We start from the raw sequence: 27397 nt of genomic DNA on the forward strand, positions 1-27397 counted from the left end.
TCTATGCAGTTGTATCTCATCTGTGGCTTTGTCTGATTTGGGGGAACCTGATCAAAAAGATGTGACCACCGACTGACCCGAGAGCTGGACCCAGGCACTTGAGAGGCTCCCCTTTTTTTTCTTTTTTTTTTTAAACTTTTAAGATTTAACAGGCTGGTGCAGGGATCCACTTGTCTTGCTGCTGCCCAAGACAAGACTCATATGTAAGTTCCCTCTGCTTATTAAAACTGCAACCTGGGCAGCCCGGGTGGCTCAGTGGTTTAGCGCCACCTTCAGCCCACGGCGCGATCCTAGGGTCCCGGGATTGAGTTCCACGTCAGGCTCCCTGCGTTGGGCCTGCTTCTCCCTCTATCTGTGTCTCTGCCTCTCTCTCGCTCTGTCTCTCTCATGAATAATATATAAAATCTTAAAAAACAAAAAACAAAAAACCCTGCAACCTACTAACCTAGAGTGGCCTGCCTCATTCTTTGGTCTGTCCGAGCCCTATGTAAGGCTGGTTTTAGATTACACCTGGGAAACTCCCAAGAGAGCTAAAAACCAACCTGTGGCCACCACCACCACAATCACCACACAGATCTGCTCCCTCACCACAGGCCTCCCAATGCCCCCATGCTACCCTTTTATAGGCTCTTTTTCTTTCCCTCCCCCTACTTGAATCCCTGACAACCACTATCCTGTTTTTCACCTCTATAATGGCATTATTTCAAGAATGCCATATGAATGGGATCATACAGTACACAATCTTCTGGATTTGCTTTTCACTCACCAAACTTCCCTGGAGGTCCCTCCAAGTTCCTGCTTCCAGTTACCTGATTTTTGATGGCATGTGTTGCCTATTCCTACATAGGATCTGCCAGCAGCTATGATCAGTATCACATTGGTGATGATGGCTTTTGCAGTCTTTCTCTATCTGCTCAAAAAACATGGAGCTCCTACTCTATGCAAGGAATGCACCAAGAGTAAGGAGATGTATCAATGATATTTCTGATAACCTTAAAATCTGGTAGAAGAATCTTATGACCCACTAAGTCTCCACAGACTGGCTTAAAGAAAGAATAGAAACCAGGGATACTTCCAGATTTTCTGTAGAAAGGTCAGAGTAGTGTGAGCAGCTCAGGGCCCTATCTGGGTGAGGGCTGCAGAAGAGAACCAGTGAGCCATCTTGGGGTATGGATCATACATATAGCTCCTGAGGAACCTGTAATGCCCATGTTAAAGTTGGGGAGGGGGAGAACCAAACCAACACTGGGTAGAACTCACTGGAAATAGATCACAGGCTCTGCTTTTCCAGAGCGTGACAGCTCAGCATACCCTCCCTCCTCGGTTGGTGTGAAGACAGCTGGCAACCCCTCATTCTGTTCTGTGGGGTTAAGAACGCCTGACCAGAGACAGCGAGGATTCCTTTGCTTGTGGTGATAGAAGTCAGTATTTCTAGTGTTCCTGCCTGACCCAGGACATCCTGGGCTTTGAATCAAGAAACTGGGTGATGGGGACACTGGGTGGCTCAGTTGGTCTGCCTTCAGCTCAGGTCATGATCTCAGGGTCCTGGGGTTAAGCCCCACATCAGTAGGGATTCTGCTTCTCTCTCCATCATCCCCACTCGTGCTATCTCCCCCCCAAAAAATAAATAAAAATCTTAGAAAGAAAAGGAGGGAGGGAAGGAAGGAACCAACCCAGTGAAAAGACAAGTAGCTAGGAGGAAAAAGTAAAATGACACGAGCACACACTTATCATTACTCTCAGTTACAAATAACAGAGAGAGGGGATCCCTGGGTGGCTCAGCGGTTTGGTGCCTACCTTCAGCCCAGAGTGTGACCCTGGAGTCTCGGGATCGAGTCCCACGTCGGGCTTCCTGCATGAGCCTGCTTCTCCCTCTGCCTGTGTCTCTGCCTCTCTCTGTGAGTCTCTCATGAGTAAATAAATAAAGCCCTTTTTATGGATTCTTTCACTTGATTCACCAGCTATCCTACAAGGCAGGGACCCTTCTTATTCTTCTGTTTAAATATACACATAATCAGAGCAACTAGATTTTCCCCTCAACTGTAAGAATCTTATAATAGGAGATAAAGAGATTATGAAGATAATCCAATTAGAAATCCAACTGGGACTCAGATCATCATGTGAGGGTCACAAAGCTACTTGTGTCCCAGCACACTTCATGAATGTGTGAAACTGAAATTGTTTCGTAATTACTAGCCTTCCAGACCTATAAAGTCCATCCAAGTTAAGTTGTGTTTAGTTATCTGTAGGTATCTCTCACCTAAATCAGCACTTGGCAGAGATCTTCCTAAAGACATGTCTGTTCTGCTCCTTTTGGTTTCATTTATGCAGCAGCCAAATGAACAGTGAGAGAGATTAGCTTGAATTTCCCTACATTCTTGCTACAGGAGTCAAATCCCTTGCTAGGCTACTGGGAAACTGAACTCTGAATAATGAGGGTAACAGTGTGAATTGCATTTGCAATAATTAGCATTTTATCAGTCTCTTATGAGGGACACAAATAATAAGACATTAATAGAACACCTGTTTTTGCTTCAAGTCTGAACAGAAGCCTCAGAAGTTCCAGAAAGCATCCCAATTCCTAGGGAGACCTTCATATTCCATGTTCCACAGCAAACATTCTAAGCATGGATCTTCCCACATCTCCTTTCCTTTCCAAGTTCAGGCTCTAATTGTCTTATACCTTGACTACTTTCAGAACCTACTGACTGGGCATGCCTTATCTTTGTCTTTCCCCACTCATATTCATCCTGCAAAGGCATTCCAGAATATTCTTTTCAATGACTTATCATTTCTTCATTAAAAACCTCCTCTGCCTCTCCACTGCTTATGAAATAAAACCCACACTTTGGTTTTAGTAACTCTCCACCCAGATTCAACTTACATTTTCTTTCCATCCCACGCCAAGCCCAAAGCATAACAAGGCAAAGTTGCAAGAAGCTCTCACACTAATTCTGCACTTTTCCTGCTCCTTCTTCCTTCCTGTCTGAAAATGACTTTCTTGGTTCTCTTTAGATATTCTACATTTTCATAAAAGTTTAATTTGAATTTTTACTGTCTTGATGAATCCCTTCCTACTACCACTTTTGCCAAATCACTCTCTCTCTCTTCTATGGACTTATAATGATAGGTCAGAAAATATCTCAAAGTATGTATCAGGAAGGGTTATAGAAACCTGAATACCATTCCTAGACCACACGCTTCTAAAAAAGAAAACAATGAGAACTCAGAGTCCCATATAATTTCAGCCCTTGATATTTAGGAAGTATACAAGTACAGATATACCCTAAATCACACCTGGAGTAACGTTTCCCAAATACTCATTTTAACATGACTTACATTCACAGGAGTAATACAAAGGAAATGCAACCCACAGAAACCCTCTGCATCTTTAGCTGAGGTTCAGAGCACAGGAAAAAACAGGAGGACATTTTTTCTCCATTTCTCCTTTCTTATACCTTTGCTTTATCATCAGAAAAAAACCCTTAATGGAAGCATCCAGATCCCTGGAAGAGAGATTTAGTGAACCAGAAAAATGCAAACAAATCAAGATGATGTGGATCCAAGAAAGGACTTTGATTTGGTGGTGAATCTTCACTGGTCATCTTTTTGCATCAAAATACAAGGTAGTACATCTTCTTGTGACATTCCCAACTAGGGCAATTCCTCCAGTTCTGCTGAGGACTCTGTCCCGGTCCTAGAGCTGATGCTGCTCCCAACACACACCTTAGAATCCACCTGGAAGAGCTCAGCCCTTCAATCTAATCCATGACTCATATGCAACACAACGGTCCACATGAAAGCTCTCAATACTGATTCAAGTTGTACATTAACCATCATGACCGGACATTAAGTCTACGTGCTACTCCTCAAACAGGCTTCGAGAGATCAGCATCCTCATCACTTCGTTGCTGCCTGCAAGGGGAAGAAAGAATGAAAGATTTAGTTGCAGTAAAGTGCTTGGTAAAGCTTTGCCCAGGGTGCTCCAAGCCTCATTCATGGTAGTACTGGATATAAACTACAATTGTTGCTTTCACCCTGAGAGGGATGGGATTATCACAGACTTCTCTCCAAAGTACAGAATAATGTCAGGAAGTAAGGAATAAGTTTACTCTTTAAAAACATCCCTCCAGGAGAGGGGAAGATGGCTTAGTAGGAAGATGCTGAGCTCACCATAGACACACTAAGGCCACAACTACGTACACCAAAACCCACTCTGAGAACCCAAACTCTAGCAGGACAGCTCTTCTATAGCTAAAGATATAAAGAAAAAGTCACATCGAGAAGGGTAGGTGGGACACAGACTGTTGGGAACCAAACCACGACTCAGTGACCCATAAGCAAGAAGTTTCACAGGTGTGGAGGTCCCTCCTAAGGAGCAAGAGGTTCAAGTCCCACATCAGGCACCCCCTGCCCTGGAGATCTTCACTGGGAAGATGAGCCCTCATATTGTCTGGCTTTGGAAATCAGTGGACCTTAACTCCTGGAGAGCCAGGGAGCTACAGGAAACTGAGACACTACTCTTAATGGGCCCACACAGAGTGACAGTCATTCAGAGCCCACCACAGAGGCAGCAGTTTGAAAAACTCGTGCGTCATACATGAAGGAGGCCTAATGACTAATTTTCAGGTATGTGTCCGAGGGGCAGGGATCTGTAGGAACTTTCTCTGGTAATGGAAGTGTGAGCAAGTGCCATTTTTCTTGTACTCCTAAGCTTAGTCAGCCAGATGCTTTGGGAGCAAGACCTCCTCCACCTACCTGGCTAGCACTGCTTGCCCCACCCTGGCATTCTCCTGCAGACCTGCCTGGCTCAACACACTCAGCTCAGCAGATGTCCCTCCAAGCAGGTACTGCCCACCATGGCTGGCAGGCAACATCACTAGGGGCTGGTGCCTGCCCTCAACCAAAGCCCTTGCCACTCACTAGCACACCCACAAGATGCACAGGGGGGCCTGGCAGCTAGCCACCAGTGTGCCCACAGTAGTCACGGCCCAGACACAACAGCACGAGGGGAGGATCGTACTACTGAGCCCCCAGAATGCCTTCCATCTAAGGCATTAGCTTCAGGACCAGAAGACACAATTGGCTTACCTAATACAGAAAAAACAAAAATGAGGAGACAAGAATATGCTCCAAATGAAAGAACAAGACACCTCAGAAAAAGACCTGAATAAACAGAGATAAGGAGTCTACTTGATAAAGTTTCAAAATAATGGTCATAAAGATGCTCAGGGGCCTTGAGAGAAGAGTGGATGAACTTAATGAAAACTTCAGGAAAGAGATAGAAAACAGAAAAACAAAAGGTTGAAGACTAAAATGAAAAAAATACTCTAAAGGGAATCAACAGATTAGAGGATGCAGAATGGATCAGCAATCTGGAAGACAGGGTAGTATAAAGCAAAGAAGCTGAAGAGCAAAAAGAAAAAAGAATTTAAGGGACCTGTGGGACAACATCAAGAATACTAGCATTTGCACTACTGGGGTCCCACAAGGAGAAGGGAGAAAGAGGCAGAAAACTTATTTGAAAAATAATGGCTAAAAACTTCCTTACTCTGGGGAAGAAAAAAGACATTCAGTTTCTGGAAGCATAGAGAGCTCCAAACAAGTTAAACCAGGGGAGCCAGACCAAAACATAAAATATATATAATAATTAAGATGGTAAAAATAACATATAAAGAGAAATCTTAGGGCAGCCCGGTGGCTCAGCGGTTTAGCGCCACCTTCGGCCCAAGGCGTGATCCTGGAGACCCGGGATCGAGTCCCATGTTGGGCTCCCTGCATGGAGCCTGCTTCTCCCTCTGCCTGTGTCTCTGCCTCTCTTTCCCTCTGTGTCTCTCATGAATAAATAAATAAAACCTTAAAAAAAAAAAGAGAGAGAGAGAGAAATCTTTTTTTTTTTTAAAGATTTATTTATTTATGATATAGAGAGAGAGGCAGAGACACAGGCAGAGGGAGAAGCAGGCTCCATGCCGGGAGCCCGACGTGGGATTCGATCCCGGGACCCCAGGACCGCACCCTGGGCCAAAGGCAGGTGCCAAACCGCTGAGCCACCCAGGGATCCCCAGAGAGAGAGAAATCTTAAAAGCAGCTAGAGAAAAGCAAATAGTTATGTACAAGGGAAAATACCCATTAGGCTATTAGTAGATTTTTCAGTAAAAACTTTGCAGCCAGAAGAAAGTGGCATGATATATTCAAAGTGCTGAAAGGGAAAAAAACAACAACCAAGAATAGTCTATTTGGCAAGCCTATCATTTAGAATGGAAGGAGAGATAAAGAGCTTTCCAGATACGGGTGCCTGGGAAGTTAAGTGTCCAACTCTTGATTTCAGCTCAGATCATGATCTCAAGGTCGTGGGATCGAGCCCCATGCTGGGCTTTGTGCTTGGTACAGAGTCTGCGTCTCCCTCTCCCTCTGCTCCTTCCCCCTGCTCATGTGCTCTCTCTCTCTCTTTCTCTCTCAGTAAATAAAGAAATAAAATCCTAAAAAAAAAAAAGTTTCCCAAACAAAAGTTAATGGAGCTCATCATCACTAAACTGACAAGAAGTTTAAAGGGACTTGTTTAAGTTGAAAAGAAAAGGCAACAACTAGAACTAAATTATGAAAGAAAAAAATTCACTGGTAAAAGCAACATGTAATATAGGTAGTAGATCAATCACTTATAAAGCTAGTGTGAAGGTTAGAAGAAAAAGTAATAAAATCACTTATATCTAAAAAATTAGTCAAGGGGATCATAAAATATCAAATACATAAAACAGGGGGTGCTAAAAATGTACTGCTTTTATAATGTGTTTGAACTTAATCAACCATCACTTAAACCAGGCTGCTATATAATGGGATGCTGTACATGGACTTCATGGTGACTACAAACCAAAAACCTGTTAAGAGATGCACAAAAAATAAAGAGAAAGGAATCGGAGTGTAACATTAAGGTAAGTCATTAGTCACAAGGGAAGACAGCAAGAAAAGAAAAAAGAAACTGAATGAAAACAACCAGACAACAATTAACAAAATGACACTCAATACATATCTATCAATATTACTATTACTTTAAATGTAAATGGACTAAATGCTTCAATCAAAAGACAAAGAGTGTCTGCGTGGATAAAAAAAAAACAAGACCCATCTATATGCTGCCTACAAGAGATTTACTCCAGACCTAAAGACACATACAGACTGAAAGTGAGGGGATGGAAAAAGATATTCTATGCAAAGGTAAAATTTTTACAAAGCTAGGGTAACAATATCGATATCAGGTAAAATAGACCTTATTTTATTTTGTTTTTTTATTTTTTTAAAGATTTTATTTATTTATGAGAGACACAGAAAGAGAGGCAGAGACACAGGCAAAGGGAGGAGGAGCAGGCTCCATGCAGAGAGCCTGATTTGAGACTTGATCCCGGAAATCCGGGATCAGTCCCTGAGCCAAAGGCAGACGCTCAACCACTGAGCCACTCAGGTGTCCCTAAAATAAGACTTTATAAGACTATAACAAAACATAAAGACGGTAATCACATAATGATAAAAGAACCAATCCAACCAGAGGATGTAACAATTATAAATATCTGTATACCCAATGCAATTGCACCTAAATATTTAAAGTAAATACTAACAGACATAAAGGCAGAAATTAACAGTAATACAATAGTGGAAGATTTTAACGCCCCAGTTACATCAATGGACAGATCATCCAGACAGAAACTCAGTACGCAAACAGTGGCTTTGAATGACACGTTAGAACAGACAGGACTTCAGGACTTCACAGATATATGCGGAACATTCCATCCAAAAATGTCAGAATACATATTCTGTTCATGTGCACAAGGGAGTGCACATTCCCTAAGACCACATGCAAGGCCACAAAATGAGTCTCAATACATTTAAAAAGACTGAAATCATATTAAGCATTTTTTTTTCAACTACAATGATATAAAACTTGAAATCAATTACTAGAAAAAAATGGTAGAAAAACATGTGGAGACTAAACAACATGCTATTAAACAACAAATTCATCAAGAGAGAAATCAATAGGAAATTTAAAAATACCAGGAGACAAATGAAAACAGAAAGACAATGTTCCAAAATCTTTGGGACACAGCAAAAGCTGTCTAATAGGCAAGATTATAGTGAAACAACCTTTCTTCAAGAAACAAGAAACATGGGGGCACCTGAGTGGTGCAGTCAGTAGAGTCATGGTTATGAGTGCAAGCCCCACTTTGGGGTTGAGCCTACTTAAAAAAACAAAACAAAACAAGAAAAATTTCAAATATGCAATCTAAGTATGTGTCTAAAAGCATTAGGAAAAAAAAAAGAACTCAGAGTTAGTAGAAGGAAAGAAATAATAAAGGTCCAGAGTGAAATAAATGAAATAGAAACTAAAAAAACAATATAAAAGATCAGTGAAACTCAGAGCCTCTTCTTCTTTTTTTTTTTTAAAAAAGACTGTATTTATTTATTCATGAGAGACACAGGTAGAGGGAGAAGCAGGCTCCACACAGGAAGCCCAATGTGGGACTCGATCCTGAGACCCCGGGGTCACACCCTGGGCTGAAGGCGGCGCTAAACCGCTGAGCCACCAGGGCTGCCCTCAGAGCCTCTTCTTTGGAAAGATATACAACATTGATAAATCTTTAGCCAGACTTATTAAGGAAAAAAAAAAAAAAAGAAAAAGAACTCAAATGAATAAAATCAGAAATGAAAGATAAGTTACAACCCCAGAAACATAAGGATCATAAGAGGCTATCATGAAAAATGATACGTCAACAAATTGGACAACTTAGGAGAAAGAAGCAGATAAATCCCTAGAAACATATAATTTTCCAAGACTGAGTCAGAAAGAAATAGAAAATCTGAACAGATTGATTACTAGTAACAAAATTGAACTGGCAATCAAAAACCTCCCAACAAAGAAAAATCCAGGACTGGACAGCCACACAGCAGGATTCTACCAAACATGTAAAGAAGAGTTAATGTCCTTCCTTCTCTATTTCAACTGTTGAATTATTGTGTTGCCCACCTGAAACCAACATCATATAACAATAATACTTCACATAAAAAACAAAACAAACAAAAAAAGTACCTACAAAAGCCCCAGAGGGGATATTTTGGACTTCCCTATAACAGGAATCCAAAATATTAATTCTGAATGTGGAAACATGAGTGATTTTCTTTTACCTTCCCTATATTTTATAAGCTTTCAACAATAAATATACCAATTTCTTTAGTAATCAGAAAAGTGAATTTTAAAAGAACAAACAAAAACATTTCCCTGAAAGGAGGGGTCAACTTCTTGCTTCATTTATAATTTATAGTGGCTTTTAATGCAAAGAGAAATATGAATACCCACAAGGAATGAGTAATCACACATCTCAAATAAAATCAAATCTAAGATTGCAGGTTTATCCAATAACAAAGTCCACAATGAAATAAAGTGATAAAGACCAGGGCCCCAAATTTTCTGTAAGTGGATAATGGCATGGCCTCAAATAAATGTAGCTGGCTTTTCCCACTTTGTCTTACGAGGTTACAAGGTGAAGCCAGAATAAAGGAGAAGCCTCATGTTGTCAGACAAGCAGGGAAGTACCTCCTAAACCCGTCATCCATAAATGCCGGGTAAGGAGGTAACTGCAGGAGCAATCGGACGAACCTGTGCATCAGTGACTGAGCTCATCGACCTATTTCAGGGACGAGGTCTGCAGAAGAGAGCAGACTCTAACTTTTAGGATTTGCACATGGCATCAGAGCGGTGGGTCTGAGTGGGGTTCCCAGACACGCAGCGGCAGCCTCACCTGAAAACCTGTTAAGAGATGCAAAATTCTGAGGCCTCCCCAAGACCCACGGAGTTAGGACCTCTGGGTGTGAAGCCCAGCAATCCACTTTCACAAGCCCTCCGGGGCATCCTGGCATCTCCCCAGCTTCAAGAATGCTGTGAAAATGCCCACAGGCCTCTCCTGTGCCTGCGTGGGAGCCGCCCCACATTCTGGCACTGAAAGGCACTTCGGCAAGACTTTGCCCCACCTGGCTCTCCTACAAGGTAACCACAGCTGGCTACCGACACCGACACAGGAGTATGTGATTTCAAGACTTTTGCATGTGTGGGGAGTGGAAGAGGCCATGTTCTGAGCTGGATCCCAGCAGCTTACACCTTTTCCAGCCCAATCTTCTGTGATTGCCAAGAAAATGCCCATATGATTTCGTTTACTGAAAAATCCATTAGCAATACTGACAGAAAAATCATCAATTTATAGAGGCTGCTTGTGATCAAATTAGCTCACACTTGCCCTGTTAATTATGGGACAGAGCTTTTCGGATCCCTGAGGACCAAGGACTTGGTAAGGGTTACTGTTGTAGTTTTCAAAATGCTTTCTTGTACATTATCTGAGTTTAAGTGTTCTCTAAAATCTGCAAAGAGAAAGAGCAGAAATGGAGTGATCTGACGGCTTACCCATGGTGACAACGCAGAGCCTCCTGACTCCCAGGTGAGTGCTCTGTACGGCACCCACAGACACTTCCAGAGCAGTGGCAGGAGAAAGAGGGAGGAGGAAGGCAAGAGACAGGGCCTGATGGAACCCTGAGAACCAGTCAGCACGGGACAGACAGGCTGGGGAAAGTGCTAATCCACTAACCATTCTGGAGAACAGCTCTGGCAATTTTTACCTTCTAGTATTTGATGGACTCTGGAGTCCCGCACATACTGCTGAACAGCATAGTCCTTCAGGTAGCCATAGCCTCCATGCATCTGTAAAGCCTGGTTGCAGATCTTCAGGGAGACAGGGATTAGACATCTTTGATTGAGGAAGATTGTGGAAACATGGCTTCTCTTCCTACCCCAGCCCCCAATCTGGCACCTGCTATAATCTAACAGGAGGAAGAACAACCTACAGATGACCAGCCCAAAGGAGGGATCTGTATTCTGCGTGGTTAGATAACAAGGGAACTTTACCTACCAAACTTGTGGGTTCCCACCAGGCAAGCAACTCAGAGAGCTCTGCCCGTCTATTACCTGCAGGGGAGAGGCCGCCCTCAAGCACTCTGGCTGCGATTCTGTGACGCTATGATGCCAACTAGCAGCAATGCAGCCTCATGTGGAAATAGTTTTGCCCCTGATACCGTAAACATAGTGTAGTGCTACATTTGAGCAAGAGGCATTAGGCTGCTCTGAACCTTCTTCCAAGGGTAGTGTCTCATCCAGAACACAACCAAATGGCAGTGACACAGTGGAGTGTGTAAAGGCATGGAGCAGGTCCCAAGCAGGCGTCTCATGAGTGCACGGTATCCTTAAGCCCCAAGGCAATGTCTGCAGCATCCCAGGAGTAGACTAACGGCTCTCAACATCCCTGGACTAGCAGCTGCTCCTTGTCTACCCAAGACAGCCAGAGGGCATCATCACGCACAGCAAAGCATTCATCTGTAGCGAAGAGCTTGGCCATGGAGCACAGGGCCACTGCATCTTCTCGCTCCTCCTGCAGGGCCACTGCTGCATTGCGGATTATCAGCCGGGAGGCCACCAGCCTTGTTGCCATATCAGCCAGTTTGAATTGCAGGTACTGCAGCAACAGGGGAGGAGAGAACCGGACAAGACAGACAGGCTTAGACCAGCACCTGATCTGGGGCCCTCTATAAGACATCTCTCACGAGGTACCTTTTCTAAGTGACCCCAAGCTTCAAAGTCTCTGCCTCTTCTACAGAGAAAATGTACTGCCTTGTGATCTCTAAGCACACTTCCCTTGCCCTGCACTTCGGTATCACCTCCTGAAAAAGATTACTGATAAAATTAGAACACAGGTTCTAAGGTGGGGGCAGAAGTCCAGTGAGAACCCACAGCCTCACCCTCCTAGAGAATGTGGGCCACAGAGCAGGTCTCATGCAGGGGCATCTGGGAAATGACCTGGTTATTGGCCAGAGGCTCTCCAAACTGCTTCCGAACACTGAGGTAGTCTCGCGTGAGGACGACTGAAGCATGAGCAGCTCCTAACGAGCAGGAAGCTGGAAAGGAAGAGTGCCAACATTTCAACAGAGCCAGGCAGTGCTGCTAGCGCCCACCAGCTACCTTCCTGCCTCATCCTGTTGTGTTCTCACCAACATTGATCCTTCCTCCATTCAGTCCTTTCATGGCAATGATGAAACCCTGTCCCTCGTTTCCAATTCTGTTGGCCACAGGCACTGCACAGTCTTCAAAGATCACCGCGCGGGTTGGCTGTGAGTTCCACCCCACCTGGCAAAAATCAGGGACTGTATGGCTGCCCAAACAGCATGGCATTCAGGGCAGTGACTCTCCACTTCAGCCTGCAAGCCCCTGCCTGCCTGTCCAATTCCATCCCACACCATTCTCTTCTTTGCTCACTAACCTTAGGGCCATACTGAATGTTTCTTTGGCTTCCCAAACACGCGATCCACTGTTGTCTCTGCCCGGAATTGGTCTTATGGTTGTTTCTTCTAATACTCTGGATCTCATCTCAAAAGTCATGACCTCTGAGGGTCCAGCCCTATTACAGAAGCTTTCAAGCTCCCTCAGTCAGTGTCCTATCAACCTATTTTATGTCTGTCATAGCACAGAGCACTACCAGAAGGTACCCTGCTTATTCACATGTCCGTTCCCTGTCCCTGCTTGCTGAAAGGTGAATTCCAGGAGGACAGAGCTTGCCTTTGTTCACTGCTCTTCCCCTACTGTTTACAAATGCTTGGCACATACTGGGCACTCATCACCTGCAGAATGAATAGAGATGTCCTTCCAAGTTACCCTCACATTAAAAAATATGTAAGGCAAATCTAATAATTAAATCGAAAAAGGAAGATGTATACACTTAAAAGGGAGAGAAAAGCAAGATCGAAAGGAAGAAAAGATACACTGTTTCTGCAACTTATTTGCAGTTTTTCTGTAGGCGTGAAACTTGACAGCTTCAGCATTCTGTCACAGATACCACAAATACTGAGGTGGACACCACCCCCGCGCGTCACTGTCTTTACAAGCACAAACAAACTGAATCGGTGTAACTCGATCCTGTAAAATTCTATGTCAGGCTGTGTAGGTCAGCCCACGTTGCAGGACCCAATGCAGACATTCCTCGCAGCTGTATATCTTATATATCCCATATACAAGTTACATACCACCTGCACAGTTTGCACACCTTATACAGGTAAGACTGCGTGTGTCTTACCATTCCAGATAAGCTTAGGAGCAACTTTTGTATCCTCCTCCACCCCAGGAGCCAGCATCAGGCTTTGCACATGGTAGCAATTCAGTAAAAACCTACTATACTAAAAAAGAGAAGGGGCACTAAAGCCTCTAACTCTTTGGCAGTTCATAAAGTATCAGGAAAGCTCGTGAGGGAAATAAATACAGAAATCCTCTAGGAGCAATGAACGGAGAAGCATATTTAGGGCTCGTTTTGTTACCGACTTCTCCCCCAATCCTAGCTCTAACAGTACCTATTGGAGGTGGAGGGTGCTTCTGGGCCCTGGCCCTACACATCCGAAGGGGTCTCACCACACCGCCAGCTACAGCTACGCGATCCCAGTTCTATGACTCACCATCTGGCTACGGGATTTCTTAATCCTAAGAATGTGTTTTCAAAGCCCCTACAGAAATACTCTCCCTCTTACATTACTGAAACCCAAGATCATCTCCAGGGAGTTCTATCTTATTTTTACTTAAAGAAGAAAAGTGGCCTATACGCTTTCCCTTCCTGAAATTTCTAGTCACCTAGTCACCCCCGGATCTGTAAGTATTTCCTCCTGGGATAAAAGAGTGTGCCAAAATACGAAGCTGGATAAGAAACAGGTCAGCAGTGGAGTTGGGACAGATGTCAGAGAAATCCCTCGCGATAAAATGACGGGCAGCTTATGAAACCTACTGGTGAACTCTGACATTTTTCCCAGTGGTGAGGTATTCCTTCAGCCACACCCTATTCTATTCCATACGCTCCTGTCGAAATCCTAATAGAAACAATTGCCCCCAAGACAAGTTAGCAAGTACGTAACCTATTCCCCAACAGAACAGAGATTGGTCTGGCAGGTGGCAGACTCTTGAATGGTTTTAACTTGAACTGTTTCGTGTCCAACAGTCACTCACCTTTTTTTCCTTCTTGCCGAAGCTGAGGCCAGGGGTCCCCTTCTCCACAACTACACAGGAGATGCCTTTTGGGCCTGGTCCTCCTGTTCGGCACATGACCACATAGATGTCTGATTCACCCCCACCGCTGATGAAGGCCTAGGGGTTGGAGAGAGGTGCACCGGGATCAGGACACACACCCTGGAGCCTAACACCTGGGAAAACTACCAGAGTCCCCCCGATGGTAGGACATGAAGAGGCATGCTGGCACGGAGAAATGAAGGAGGGGAGAAAGAACCTGTGCTACCTGGGGAATCAGGGATCTGGCTGATGAGACTAAATGAGCAAGATTATCTGGACTCAGAGCAGAAGACAAAGTGAAGGTAAATAAAGGGAAATAGGTCTGAGGTTCTCTACCCAACATGTAAAACTCCTAGGAAATACTAATTCGCAGATAGCAAGGATCTCAGCGATGTCCGCAGGAAGATGGGAACAATCTCCAGATGGTTCTGTAGGGTGGGCATGCTGGTACCTTGGAGCCATTGAGGATATAATGATCTCCTTGTCGTTTTGCTGAGGTCAAAAGGGAGGCAGCATCACTGCCACTTCCTAAGGCAGAGAGGGTGGGACAGGAAGTCAGTGAAGATACAGGAGCCCCAGCACGGTTCCACTTCCAAGGAAATCACTTACAACCAAAAGCTCAGCATTTCATACTTTAAAACGCAGACTGGGGGATCCCTGGGTGGCTCAGTGGTTTGGCGCCTGCCTTTGGCCCAGGACGCGATCCTGGAGTCCCGGGATCGAGTCCCGCATCGGGCTCCCGGCATGGAGCCTGCTTCTCCCTCTGCCTGTGGGTCTCTGCCTCTGCCTCTGTCTCTCTCTCTCTGTGCCTAACATAAATAAATAAATCTTTAAAAAAACAAAACAAAACAAAACAAAACAAAACCACAGACTGCCAGAGGAACTCGGTGTTTGGTGAAAACTGTGGACAGCAATTGGACCACTGTCCATCTCCCAGGCCAGAGACTGCCCTCGAACCCTCATAGGCTAGCTGACTACAGGCTATGGTTGTTACTCCACAACCAGACTTTGTGGTAAACAAGGGTTCTATGTGTCAGGGGGACCAGAGAGTGCGCGGTGATTTCACCTGAGCAGCATCCCCTGCTAGGTCTCACCAGCAGGGTGGCAAACGCACCTGGTTCAGTGAGGCAGTAGGAGGCAAACTTCTCCATGGTACAGAGCGGTGGGCAAAACCTGTGCCTCTGTTCCTCATTTCCGAAGGTATCTATCATCCAGACACACATGCTGACAGGTACACCGAGAAGAAAAGACAATGACAGAGTTAATATGGAGAAAAGGACATCTGAAGGGCAAAGGGACGGGGACGGGAAACACCAGCAGCAAAGCAGAATGAAGCAGGAGAGAGAGTGGGAAGAGAGGAGTTGCCACTGAGAAGATTCGACTTTAAAGGGAAGGCCTCAGTTACATCATATTCCCGGAACAGTACTACCCAGGGCCAGGGTGTTTCTCACTTGGATGTTCACTCTACTTCTAGGTAAGATGAGTTCCCTAAAAATCAAAGACTTATATGTACTTTGACAAATTTCTGGAGGCTTCATCTGTGGGTTGAGGAAGATGGGAACAGGACCATGACTACTCTCCTGGAGAAGTCTGTTTGCTTCTAGCTCAATCTAGGATTTGGGAGAAGGTGGGCACACCTCATTTGCTATGCAACGTATGAAGGCAGATTCAAGTCCAAGAGGCAGCAGCAAACTAGAGTGAACTTTTTTCTTTTTTTGAGAGAGAGAGAGGGAGAGAGAGCACGAGCAAGTGCATGTGCGGGTGAGCGAGGTAGGGAGCAGAGGGACCCAAACAGGGTCCAAGTCCAGTGTGGAGCCCAATGCAGGGCTCAATCCCATAACCCTGAGATCATGACCTGACCTGAAATCAAGAATTGGGTGCTTAACCAACTGAGCCAAGCCACCCAGGCATCCCTCCCCTCCTTTTTTGATAGAGGCTCCTCAATGGCAATCATCTTGAAAAGATGAACTTTTCCCTATTTATTTGAAATTTCCCAGTTAACCTGTACAAGTACTTCACTGTGCTTACCAAGCTTTGGCACTCACTTGTGGATGCTAATATAGGCCGTGGTGCTGGTGCAGCCTGTCGCCAAGGCCTCAAAGATAACAGATGTATCAAGCCGTGACAGGCCAGACCCACCTACATCTGTTCGTACATAGACTCCCCCGAAGCCTAGCTGAGCAGCTTTCCGCATTGCATCCACTGGGAACAACTCCTACGTACAAAAGACAACACGGACGTTAGTTATTCACAGATGGACCTAGCTTTGAAGGGCACAACGAGGGATTAAGATGTTTGCATTTGGGAGAGTGTATATTCTCTTAACTTAATGGGCTATTTATCTACAGTAGCAGTTAGAACGCCGTCTATAAGCACTGGTTTTTCTACCATTAAAGTTTCCTTTTATTATCAAGTGAACTGCCTTGGTTTTAGGAGTGTCTACATCTTCGTATGATTTAAAAGGAAAGACAAACTCAAAACTAGTCTCTACGAGATGAGGAAAGAAATCACAGCACTACTAGAACTCTCATTTGCAGTAAGAGAGTTGCACAAGGAGAATAAATACCAAACAATTAGGACTACATGGGGGATGAAGACAAAGGGTCACGAAGGGAGGCATTTGTTGGAACATCTAGTCACAAGGAAAACGCCCACCTTCTGGTCCCACTCTGCCATATTTGGAGCCATCTCCCGGGCAGCAAAGTCAAAGGCCACTTTCTGAAATTCTTTCTGGTCTTCATTCAGTCCCACGGAAGCTGTGGGTAAAATTGCACATATTCAGTTCCCAGACAGGGTCAGGGAAGACTAGTGCCAAGATCAAGAGACATGAAATTAAAGACAGGGAACATGCCGTAACATTTCTCTTACATGGTATAATCTTTACCATCTATAGAATGGCTTTGCCTACCATTAACGAGTTCTCCTTTTCCCTTCCTCCTTTCCTCCCTAGTGGATTGGCTGACTTCATTTACCTCCTAATTGCTTATTCTTTCAGTATTCTTCTGTATCTCTTCCTCCTCATAAATCCACATTAAAGAAATAGTAAATACATATTGACCCTCAAATCATGGTAAACATTTTTTCCTTTAGGATGTCCTACATTCTGTGTATTGGTATCCTGGGAAAATCTGTCCTATGAATCTCCATAGCTGTTTCAATACATTCATTTTAAAAGATTAATTGAAAAAGAAACATATGTATACTTTGTTCTACCTTTCAAATTAAGAAAATCCTTTAATAAGGCTGTGCCTTTGGCAAATTTCAAACATTCACCAATAACCCTGATGGTAGAAAAAGGTCTTCCAGTTTTGATAACATGGTTAAGGCCTTATTCTATGTTTTTACCCGATGGACTCCAAAATCTCAGGACGTTTTCTATCATAAACTATATCAGTGATGTGACTTTGGGTAATTCCCTCGCTTTTGGGGTTTAAGATACTTAAAAGCTACGGAAGATGAATTGACTGACATCAAGAGGTAGGTAGTGCAGCCTCACTAGAAGTTTCTCTAGAACATTAAACATCTAATAAAAGACTACCCCATAGTAGTACTTAGAGATTTAACCTAAACAGCCCTAGTAAAGCTCCTGGGAAAACAACCTTTTGGGGATAGTGTAGTCAACTTACAAAAGATGGGACCACATATCCTGGGAGCTGACGCATCCCAGGATCAGTAACCTACACAGGGTGCGCCAGACTTACGTTGTTCACATTTATGTCTCTTTTGTTGTCTTTTATTACTGTCATTTTGAAAGGACCACTTGCCTCAGGTGTGTAACAGAAAATGAGTGTATGCCTATACTTTTCCAAGAGAAGCCCTGAGGTAGAGTGGTAGCTATAAAACATGAGGCGGAAAGAAGTGCAGGGCTCTGTATTACCTTCTCAGGTTTCATCCTTTAGTGGTAACTATGTGGTCATGATGGGGTGATGCTAAAGTGCATTAATGTAAGGCTATGGAGACACTTGGCAATAACTTATTTCAGTGCCTAACAGTGATGCACAGTCCTGCCAACAGAGAAGAGGAGCTGATGGTGGAGTTTCTCCAGGGCGGGCATGGGCAGCAAGCAGGAGCCACGAGAAAGCAGTCGGTCTGTATCGGGCAAACTCAGAAAGGATGACTTGTGAGGATTACAGGTAGGCAACTCTGAGAAGCCCAGAGAGGAAACTTAACGTTGGTGGTTACTCACAGTAACACGGGTTAGGGACAAACAATCCGCAGTTCCTGGCTGACAGCTCATGTATTTGCAAAGTCTTGCAGAAATAAAATACAAATAAAAATTCTCCTAAAACTCATGTTTCGCTTATTAAGATATGCAACGAAACAAAGATGTATCTGTTAACCACTCTTGTTAATCTGCTACTTTAATATGTAGAATGACATTGAAAGGGCATTGAAAGGGCAGTTTCCTTTCATTTTACTAACAAAGAGGTACTTTCTCTGAAAGGTGAAAAAAAGTACATCCTTGGCTAAAGCTACACAACCAGCTGCTAAAAATACCCCAGGGGATCCCTGGTGGCTCAGGGGGTTAGCCCCTGCCTTCAGCCCAGGGCGTGATCCTGGAGTCCCGGGATTGAGTCTTGCGTTGGGCTCGGTGCATGGAACCTGCTTCTCCCCCTGCCTGGGTCTCTGCCTCTGTGTCTCTCATGAATAGATAAAATCTTTAAAAAAAAAAAATACCCCTGCATATTTAACCTATATGTCATCTAATGTTATTAACCTATCAAATATTTAATCTATTTGTTGCCAGAACAGCTACTTATCTGCCCTGGGATCGGCAAGGGTAACTGTTTACGACTCTACTTGCTAGAACAGGGTGGCACCTTGTGAAGGAGCTTTAGGACGGCGAGAGGGAAACGGTATTGTAGACTAGTGTACGTGGCAGAGCTGGGTGTCGACCTAAGGGATTCATACCTATCCTGTTGTGAAGAAAAGTGACATATAGTAAAAAGCTGTTCTTTTCCTTTTTCTCCCCCAGAAGGAAAAAACCCGAGGCTGGGCATGCCTCGCTGGCCTCGTGGGCCCGCACCCCTGTTGCTGGCATCACAGCGTGTGCCTGGTGCCTGAAGCCGCTCAGGTCTGCTAACTCTGGGTAGCTGCCCCCGTTTTCAATGACAACTGCGTTTCAACGGGAGTTTCAAGATCACAAGTGTTTCATGACCCTGAGTCATAAATCCTACAATTTACCCCCGCGGCCTGTGTCACCTGAGGAAGCAGCCCGAGCCCTCAGCGCCCCCGCCCTCGCAATCCGTCACCCAGCACCAGGCCAGAGCGCCCCGCGGCCCCCGCGGCCCCCGCAGGGAGGGGAAGAGTCCGCCTGGGGGCTGCGGGGTCAGGAGGCTCCTCCGCGAACGTCCGCTCACGGTAAGGCCCGGGCTTGCCCGCACCGAGCAGGCCCCGCGCCCGGCTTCCCGCCCACCACGGGGGGAGGGGGGGGAGGAGAGGGGAGGGGGAGGGGAGGGGGAAAGGGGGGCAGAGGTCCCGGGACCGAGCAGCTGTCCCCGCGCCAGGCCTCCCGCCCACCACGGGGGGAGGAGAGGGAGGGGGAGGGGAGAGAGGGGAGGGGGAAAGGGGGGCAGAGGCCCCGGGACCGAGCAGCTGTCCCCGCGCCAGGCCTCCCGCCCACCACGGGGGGAGGAGGGGGAGGGGGAGGGGAGAGAGGGGAGGGGGAAAGGGGGGGCAGAGGCCCCGGGACCGAGCAGCTGTCCCCGCGCCAGGCCTCCCGCCCACCACGGGGGAGAGGGCGCGGCAGGGGCGGCAGGTGCGGCGCGGGCGGAGCAGGGCGCTCCCGCCGCGGCACCCCTTCCCCGCCCGGCCCGGCCCGGCCCGCTGCCCGGCGCGGCGAGCCTTACGGTCGATGCAGGAGGCCCAGCCCCGGCGGCCGCCCCGCGCCCGGGCCCGCGCCGCGCCATGGAGCCAGCCTCCCAGCCGCCGGCAGCCGCTCCGCAACATCGTCCCGCTCGCGCTGCGGCCCGGCGGCGCGGCGACCTCGGGCGTGCGCGGGGCGGCCCCGGGGCAGCCTGGGCGCTGTAGTGCGTCCGCGGGCCTGTGCGCCCGGCCCCTTGGGCCCGCGAGCGCCGCGGACTACAACTCCCAGGGAGCGCCGCGGCGTCGGGCCGGGAGCCGGGAGCCGGGCAGGGCCGCGCGGCGGGGCGGCGGGGCGGCGGGACCGCGGAGGGCCGGCGCGGCGCGGTCGGGAAGGTCTGGGGGCGGACGCGGCGCTGGCGGCGGCTGCACGGGGGGCTGCACCGGGGCCTGCACGGCGGGCGGGGGCCGGCCCCGGCAGGACTGCGGCCGTGCGTCTCCCGCTCTGCGCGGTGCTGGGGCCGACAGCACAGTTGCCCCCGCTCCTCTCGGCTGAGTTCAGACCCGGCTCCGAGGCAGCCCCCGCAAGGAAACCATGCCGAACCCCCGGAAGAGGCGCGCTGGGGCTGCCGGGGCTGCCGGGCCAGGTGAGCGGCACTGGGGGGGCGGCTGGACCAGGTGAGGGGCAACTGGGGGCTGCTGGGACTGCTGGGCCGGCTGAGCGGCACCTGGGGGCTGCTGGGGCTGCTGGGCCAGGTGAGTGGTACTTGGGGGTCCTAGGGCTGCTGGGCCAGGTGAGAAGCACCTGGGGGTGCCAGGCCAGTTGAGCAGCGCCTGGGGGCTGCTGGGCCACGTGAGTGGCACTTGGGGGCTGCTGGGCTACATGAGCGGCGCCTAGGGGCTGCTGCGCCAGGTGAGCAGCACCTAAGGGGCTGCTGGGGCTGCCGGCCCAGGTGATCAGCACCTGGGGGCCGCAGAGGCTGCTGGGCCAAATGAAAGGCACTTGGGGGCTCCTGAGTTAGGTGAATGGCACCTGGGGACTGCTGAGGCTGCTGGGCCAAGTGAGCGGTACTGGGGGGGGCCACTGGGGCTGCTGGGCCAGGTAAGCAGCACCTGGGGGCTGCTGGGGCTGCTGGGCCAGGTGAGAGGCACCTGGGGGCTGCTCAGGCTGCTGGGCCAGGTAAGTGGCACTTAGAGGCTGCTGGGCCAGTTGAGCGGCACCAGGCGGCTCCTAAGCCAGGTGAGCGACACCTGGGAGCTGCTGGGGCTGCTGGGCCAGGTGAGTGGTACTTGGGGGCTGCTGGGGCTGCCGGGCTAGGTGAGTTTCATTTGGGGGCTGCTGGACCAGGTGAGTGCTACTTAGGGGCTGCTGGGCCAGGTGAGAGGCACCTAGGGGCTGCTGGGCCAAGTGGCTGGCAGTTGGGAACTGCTGAGCCAGGTGAGCAGCACCTGGCTCTGCTGGGGCTGCTGGGCCAGGTAAGCGGCTCCTTGGGGCTGCTGGGGCTGCAAAAAGGCAGCCGGGTAAAGCTTTCTCTGGGATCTGTTCAGTGCTGCTCACTGCCAGGGCCCCCTGGGTGGCTCAGGGGGTGGAAATACTCAGCGTGGGACTACTCCTGTTTTGGGCTTAGGTCATGATCTTAGGTTGGGGTCAGGCCCCTTTTATCCCCACACTCCGTGGGGCCTGATGCTGCCCTCTGTCTTCCTCTGCCCATATTGAGGCTCTCAAGCTCTCACACTTTCTCTCTCAAATCAATCTGTAAAACCAAGAATTACTGTTCTCTTTCAACTCCCTGCCTAGGAGGAGAGTCCTTTTTGGACTGTTTTCTGTTAATGTTATCCCTACAGCCCCTCCATGGTCTCCTTTCCTCTTCCCGCTGTGCTTGTACCTAGAGCCTCTTCTGTGTGTTCACTGCAGCAGTAGTTTGGCGTAGATAGAGTGGCTCATACAAAGGTCAAGAATATATAGTTCTCTCATGGAGAATGCAGACAGACGCCAGTGAAAGGGTCTAGGAAACCTTGGCTAAGGGTAGGAGAGCAGGGAGGAATCACAGGGAACACCTTGAGAGGGAAGTGGAGCTGGAGTCCAGCCTTAGAGATGGGAAAGCTTTCCACAGGCAAAACGCGGTGCCATTTTTATATTGACAAGGATGAGCGGCAGATGAAGAGCAGGAGCAAAGCAATTGAAGGTAGAGAAAGCGCTTTTGGAATGGCAGAGATTCTAGATTAACTACAACACATTGTGTAATTTAGCAACACAGTGGTGTTCGCAGTCTGCTTCACTCCAAAGGGACCACCTGAAAACTAGGGCAGGGAGGGTCTAAGTACTAGGAATCTATAAATGATACTTAATCAAAGCTGATGGATGAGCTGGGACTTAAGTCAGAGGTGGTGTGTGTGGATTCAGATAGACCAGGGGACAGCTCCTGATCATACCATTTACTGAAATGTGTAATCCAGGGCATTCAGCAGATGAACATCTCACACATTAAGTAGATTAACTGACTTACTGTTAGGGTAACAAATAGAGCTTATATAGTAAGAATTTAACAACCATTAGCTATTGAGTGCCTACTATGTTCCAGGCACATTTTCTTTAATTCTCTGTGGGGGGAAAATAAAAGTCATCTTCGCCATGTGGACTTCGACAAAGTCCAGAATGAGCTGTTTTACACAACCTCTCTTGGCACCTTCAAGGAGCAGGAGGCAGGCCACAGAGCACAGTTAGCAAGTAAAAGAGAACCCTGAGATGGTGATGATAGTAACAGCTAATATTTACTGAGCTAATACTGTAATGCCAGCCATTATTTAAGCGCATTTTTTGCACTATCATATTAAATGTTCAAAACAAGTTGCGGAGGAGCTTCCTTGTTGGGGAGCTTTTGCAAAAGTATAGAAGAGAGTGAGGGAAAGAAAAGAATTTACTTACTAGAAGCCAGGGACTCTGTTGGGACTGTCAGTCTTCACCCACAACCATGTACAGTATTCTTGTCCCACTGAATGGATAACCCAGGAGATAGCTTGTAAAGTGGCCATTCCTGTCCCATTTTTATAGATAAACTGAAGTTCACCAATTCAGCTGCTACTGCCAGTAATTGGATCCAGGTCTGACTCCAGAGCATGTGCTTTCCCACAACGGAGCCTAACTCCTCCGCAGGCATGACCAGTTTCTTCTTCTGTTGCAGACAGTAAAAGGCCAGCAGGAAAACGTACGAAGACTAGGAAACCCACGGGGACATCCGCTAGAGTGGGTGACTCCAGCCCTGAGAAGACTTCAGCCTCTAAAAACTGTGGGAACAATCAAAGCAGTTACTGGCTAATGAAGTCTGAGCCACAAAGCCGAATAGAGAAAGGTGTAGATGTGAAGGTGAGACCAGGTACCTTTCTAATCCCTTCAAGCTGTTTTTTTTTGTTTTTTTGTTTTTTTGTTTTTTTTTTGTTTTTTTTTTAAGATTAGAAGGGAATGTGGGATACCACAGGGTTCCATGGTCAGCTTCTCTGAAGTGTAGGCTTGGGGAAAAGATAGGAATAAAATCAGCAGGATTTATTACCAGCAACTATGTGTTTTGTGAATCCTCTATCTTGGGCAGGAGGTGGCAAACTTTTTCTGCAAAAGGCCGGATAATATTTTAGGTTTTTGTGCCTTACGATGGCTATTTCAGCTCTGCCGTTGTTGTAGGGAAGTGGCTATGGACAACACGTAAACAGATGGTGTGGCTGTGCTCCAATAAAATTTCTAACTAAATCAGGCATGGGCAGATTTGGCCACAAAGCTCTAGTTTGCTAACCCGACCTGGGCAAAATTTCAATTTTCGGTTGCCTTACTCTTGGCCACCTAACTTGCTCCTACGTATCTCTCTGCCAAGTTAGTATGTATTCAGTGAATTAAGAGAAGCCAATTTTAATAACAGCCTGAAAAAAATTGAAATATTATAGGAGAAATATATAATACTTTAATGAGTGAGATACAAATAACCAACAGATTATTGTATCATCTGGATTATCTATTCAATGAGTCCTTTTAATTATCAAAGATAACACGGTAACAAAAGCTTACTCTACATTTGCCCAATAGAGGCAGCTCTGTGGAACTACTTCCCAGTAAACTACATACCTCACTACAGCGAGTAGGGGAAGAAACTGTCTACTTTCCATATAATACCAACTGGCCCCAAGACTGTGTAATGCATGAATTCATTTCCTGTTGCCTAGTTCAGCATTGAGGATCTTAAGGCAGAGCCCAAGCAGACAGCATGCTGGGATGGTGTTCGCAACTACCAGGTAAGAGGGTAAGAGCAGGGCCTACGACCCAGGGTCAGATCAGTAGCTCCTGTCTCCTTCCTGGGACTCATTCAGTAGCAAAATCTCTTGGCCAACATGGTTTTTTTTTTCCCCCGGATCCCACAACTTGAACGTGTGTTCAAAAGTACCTTAATTCCTCTGCATATAATTTACAAGTAGCCTGTGTTCTGGCCAGCGTCTGGATACAAGTCCAGGTGTCTCGGCAAAGGCAAGTATTGAATTGGGGAGAAGCTGCAAAAAAAGAAAAACTCATCTAATAAAAGCAGACTTGACTTCTGTTCACCAGTGTTTTCCAGAGGGTGAGGAGAACACTTGTTTTTTCTCCTGGGACAGGCCCGGAACTTCCTTCGAGCCATGAAGCTGGAGCAAAAAGCCTTCTTCTACCATAGCAACTGCAAGGAGCCAGGCATCGCAGGACTAGTGAAGGTCAGTCGTACTGGCGTTCATCTTAACCCCCTCCCTTCAGGGAGACCTACTCATGTGAACATACAGGAACACAGCTCAGATCAGTAACAAAAGACAAGTACTCTCCTCGCCATCCCTGATGTCACAAGGATATGGAAACCCCACCCTGGCCCCTCCAGCACAGCAGGGACTGTAACAGGGCAGGCCTTCATCTCAGGTCCCACCAGTACAGACTTCTCTTCATCTGTATGCCTTGGTCTTTCACTAAAACAGGCCTGATGATAGCTCTTCCAAAGGAGAAGTTACTAGGATAAAATTATTAACTGCAGGTGGAAAAACAGTGGCACTGATAATAACCCTTAATACTTGGTTGTGTCTTGTTTTTAAGATTTTATTTATGGGGCACCTGGGTGGCTCAGTGGGTTAAGCATCTGCCTTTGGCTCAGGTCATGCTCTCAGGGTGCTGGGATCCAGTCCTGTGTCGTGCTCTCTGCTCAGCAGGGAGCCTGCTTCTCCCCTGCTCTTCCTGCCACTCCTGCTTGTGCTCATGTTCTTTTATTTGACAGAGAGGGAGAGAGCATGCACATGTGCGTGCATGCACGAGTGGGGCAGAGGGAGGGGGGGAAGGAGACACCCCCCCTTAGTAGGGAGTGCAATGCGGGACTCCATCCCAGGACTCTGAGATCATGACCTGAGCCAGAGGCAGACACCTAACCCGCTGAGCCACCCAGGTGCCCCTAATACTTGGTTTTAAAACATACTTTTAAGATTTTTGTTAAAACAGGTTTGATTCCCAATGCTTGCTCTAGATACAGTGGCTATACAGCAAGGTAGGAGAGCTATGTGCAGGGTCAGAAGGGATGGTTGGACTTGAACTAAAAATTGGCCACGGAGGTGACTGTACCGACGTATGATCAGAGACTTGGTTTTGGTTACAGATTGTGAAGGAGGCTTACCCAGACCACACACAGTTTGAGAAAAACAATCCCTATTATGACCCATCCAGCAAAGAAGACAACCCCAAGTGGTCCATGGTAAAGACTTCTGAATTTTTCCTATTTTGTGAGAGGAAAAGGATGGACAGAGAGGGCGGAAGGAGGTGTGAGGTGCTTTTAGGTCAAGCTACAAAGTCCAGCTCTTACCATCACATGAGGTTACCCTGGCTTTGGGCCTCGGAACAGGACACTTGGCAGCCCTGCCCATCAGGACGTCCCACCAGAGGCTAAAACCCGCAGTCGACAGAACCCACCTGAACCTGTCTTTCTGTCACGTAGGTGGATGTACAGTTTGTTCGGCTGATGAAGCGTTACATTACCCTGACTGAGCTCAAAGCCAATCACCAAGCCCACAAAGCCACTGGAGGCCCCTTAAAGAATATGGCTCTGTTCACTCACCCCAGACTCTCCGTTCAGCCCCTGACCCCAGGTAAGAGCCGGCCCTATTCTTTATGTTATTCGCACGCCCGAATGACTCCATGAACTCACATGACTACTGATTAAACTGGGGCACACGATGTTTATAGCAGCAATGTCCACAGTAGCCACACTGTGGAAGGAGCCTCGGTGTCCATCGAAAGATGATGGATAAAGAAGCTGTGGTCTCTGTATACAGGGGGATATTCCTCAGCCATTAGAGACGACAAATACCCACCATTTGCTTCGACGTGGATGGACCTGGAGGGTATTATGTGGAGTGAAATAAGTCAGTATGAGAAGGACAAACATTATATGTTCTCATTCATTTGGGGAATATAAATAATAGTGAAAGGGAATAAAGGGGAAAGGAGAGAAAATGAGTGGGAAATATCAGAAAGGGAGACAGACCATGAGAAACTCCTAACTCTGGGAAACGAACTAGGGGTGGGGGAAGAGGAGGTGAGCGGGCGGTGGGGGTGACTGGGTGATGGGCACTGAGGGGGGGACTTGACGGGATGAGCACTGGGGGTTATGCTAGATGTTGGCAAATTGAACACCAATAAAAAATAAACTGGGGCACAGTATTTAAGTTCTCCTCACCTGTTAACACCCACGAAGGAGGAACCCATGGGTCTGGCGTTGCCCATGACTGGGTACCCACGACCCAGCAGTGCTTTGGCACATCGTAAAATGCTCCCTAACTGGTTTTGAATGAACGACTGCCCGCCTCGGTAACCATGTGGAGTGCCCGGCGCTACTTCCCTGTTGAGGAGGAGACCACACCTAATGTCTCGCTCTCTTTCTCCCCTTCTTTGTTAGAGGAGTTTGAGTTTATTTTGAGCCTGGAGGAGAAGGAGCCAAGTTAACTGGGACCCTGTGGCTGGAACGGGCAAGACAGGACTCCAAAGAAACTAGCTTTTAGAAGACAAAAGAAGGTGTGCGGCGCCTTGCTCGTCGGTTCCCCTGGGGCTGTGTCAGAGGTGGTCTTCATGTACCCTTCCCAATAAAACATGAATGTCAAAGTTGGGAAACTTTTCTCTTCAAGTAGCATTGAACAGAACACTCCAGCGCAGATCTTGTGCCCCTGGCTGAGATGCAGGAGAGGTTACGTGTCCCGTCTTGCTTTACTGCACCAGATACCAGGGGCCAGGCTCCGGCTGTTGCCACCCACTCAAACTTTCATCTTCGGACCCCAGCCTCCCATACCCACCCAAGCTGCCTGGGTCCCACAGGGTGTGAACTGTCTGCAGCTGCAGCACAGCTTGCCAGATGAGGGCACCACCGGACTCCTCTCAGCACACGCTTGTCTACAAGAGGATTCACAAAGCACTCCTGCTGAGCAGTGGCC

At 47.4% G+C, this 27397-nt stretch overlaps 2 protein-coding genes across 9 annotated transcripts; one reads left to right on the plus strand and one right to left on the minus strand.

Annotated features, from left to right (window-relative positions):
- Positions 1-3239: 3239 nt before the first annotated feature.
- On the minus strand, positions 3240-20172 carry ACAD8 (acyl-CoA dehydrogenase family member 8). Of its 2 annotated transcripts, none has more exons than XM_072729292.1 (11): positions 19978-20172; positions 16784-16884; positions 16174-16343; positions 15243-15352; positions 14580-14656; positions 14069-14206; positions 12076-12211; positions 11885-11982; positions 11391-11543; positions 10654-10756; positions 3240-3915 (listed from the first exon to the last, which is right to left on the minus strand). In XM_072729292.1, the coding sequence occupies exons 1-11, from the start codon at positions 20075-20077 to the stop codon at positions 3863-3865; spliced, it is 1239 nt and encodes a 412-aa protein (XP_072585393.1). In that variant the 5' UTR covers positions 20078-20172; the 3' UTR covers positions 3240-3862. The 2 variants fall into 2 exon arrangements, with proteins under 2 accessions (XP_072585393.1, XP_025854667.1); XM_025998882.2 differs by lacking the exon at positions 19978-20172 and adding an exon at positions 18949-19031.
- THYN1 (thymocyte nuclear protein 1) lies at positions 18990-27080 on the plus strand. 7 transcript variants are annotated; one of them, XM_025998885.2, is made up of 7 exons: positions 18990-19489; positions 23113-23294; positions 24140-24208; positions 24563-24655; positions 25573-25668; positions 25909-26059; positions 26869-27080. In XM_025998885.2, exons 1-7 carry the CDS (start codon positions 19237-19239, stop codon positions 26913-26915), a joined length of 891 nt encoding a protein of 296 aa, XP_025854670.1. In that variant the 5' UTR covers positions 18990-19236; the 3' UTR covers positions 26916-27080. The 7 variants fall into 7 exon arrangements, with proteins under 7 accessions (XP_025854670.1, XP_025854672.1, XP_025854671.1 ...); XM_025998890.2 differs by lacking the exon at positions 18990-19489 and adding an exon at positions 20255-20577; XM_025998887.2 differs by lacking the exon at positions 25573-25668 and having other exon boundaries at positions 19006-19489.
- The last annotated feature ends 317 nt before the right edge of the window (positions 27081-27397 follow it).

The sequence above is a fragment of the Vulpes vulpes genome, chromosome 12 (genome assembly GCF_048418805.1).
Source record: "Vulpes vulpes isolate BD-2025 chromosome 12, VulVul3, whole genome shotgun sequence".
In the NCBI taxonomy this organism is placed as follows: Eukaryota; Metazoa; Chordata; class Mammalia; order Carnivora; family Canidae; genus Vulpes; species Vulpes vulpes.

Excerpts from the sequence above, each read along its gene's own strand:
- ACAD8 (XM_072729292.1), bottom strand. The coding sequence starts at position 20,077 with ATGTTGCGGAGCGGCTGCCGGCGGCTGGGAGGCTGGCTCCATGGCGCG. Across the intron at positions 15,353-16,173 it reads GCCTATATTAGCATCCACAA|CATGTGTGTCTGGATGATAG; the intron begins GTGAGTGCCAAA and ends TGTACCTGTCAG. Across the intron at positions 12,212-14,068 it reads TCGGCAAGAAGGAAAAAAAG|GTGGGGTGGAACTCACAGCC; the intron begins GTGAGTGACTGT and ends GATTTTTGCCAG.
- THYN1 (XM_025998885.2), top strand. The coding sequence starts at position 19,237 with ATGACAACTGCGTTTCAACGGGAGTTTCAAGATCACAAGTGTTTCATG. Across the intron at positions 23,295-24,139 it reads AGAAAGGTGTAGATGTGAAG|TTCAGCATTGAGGATCTTAA; the intron begins GTGAGACCAGGT and ends CCTGTTGCCTAG. Across the intron at positions 26,060-26,868 it reads CGTTCAGCCCCTGACCCCAG|AGGAGTTTGAGTTTATTTTG; the intron begins GTAAGAGCCGGC and ends CTTCTTTGTTAG.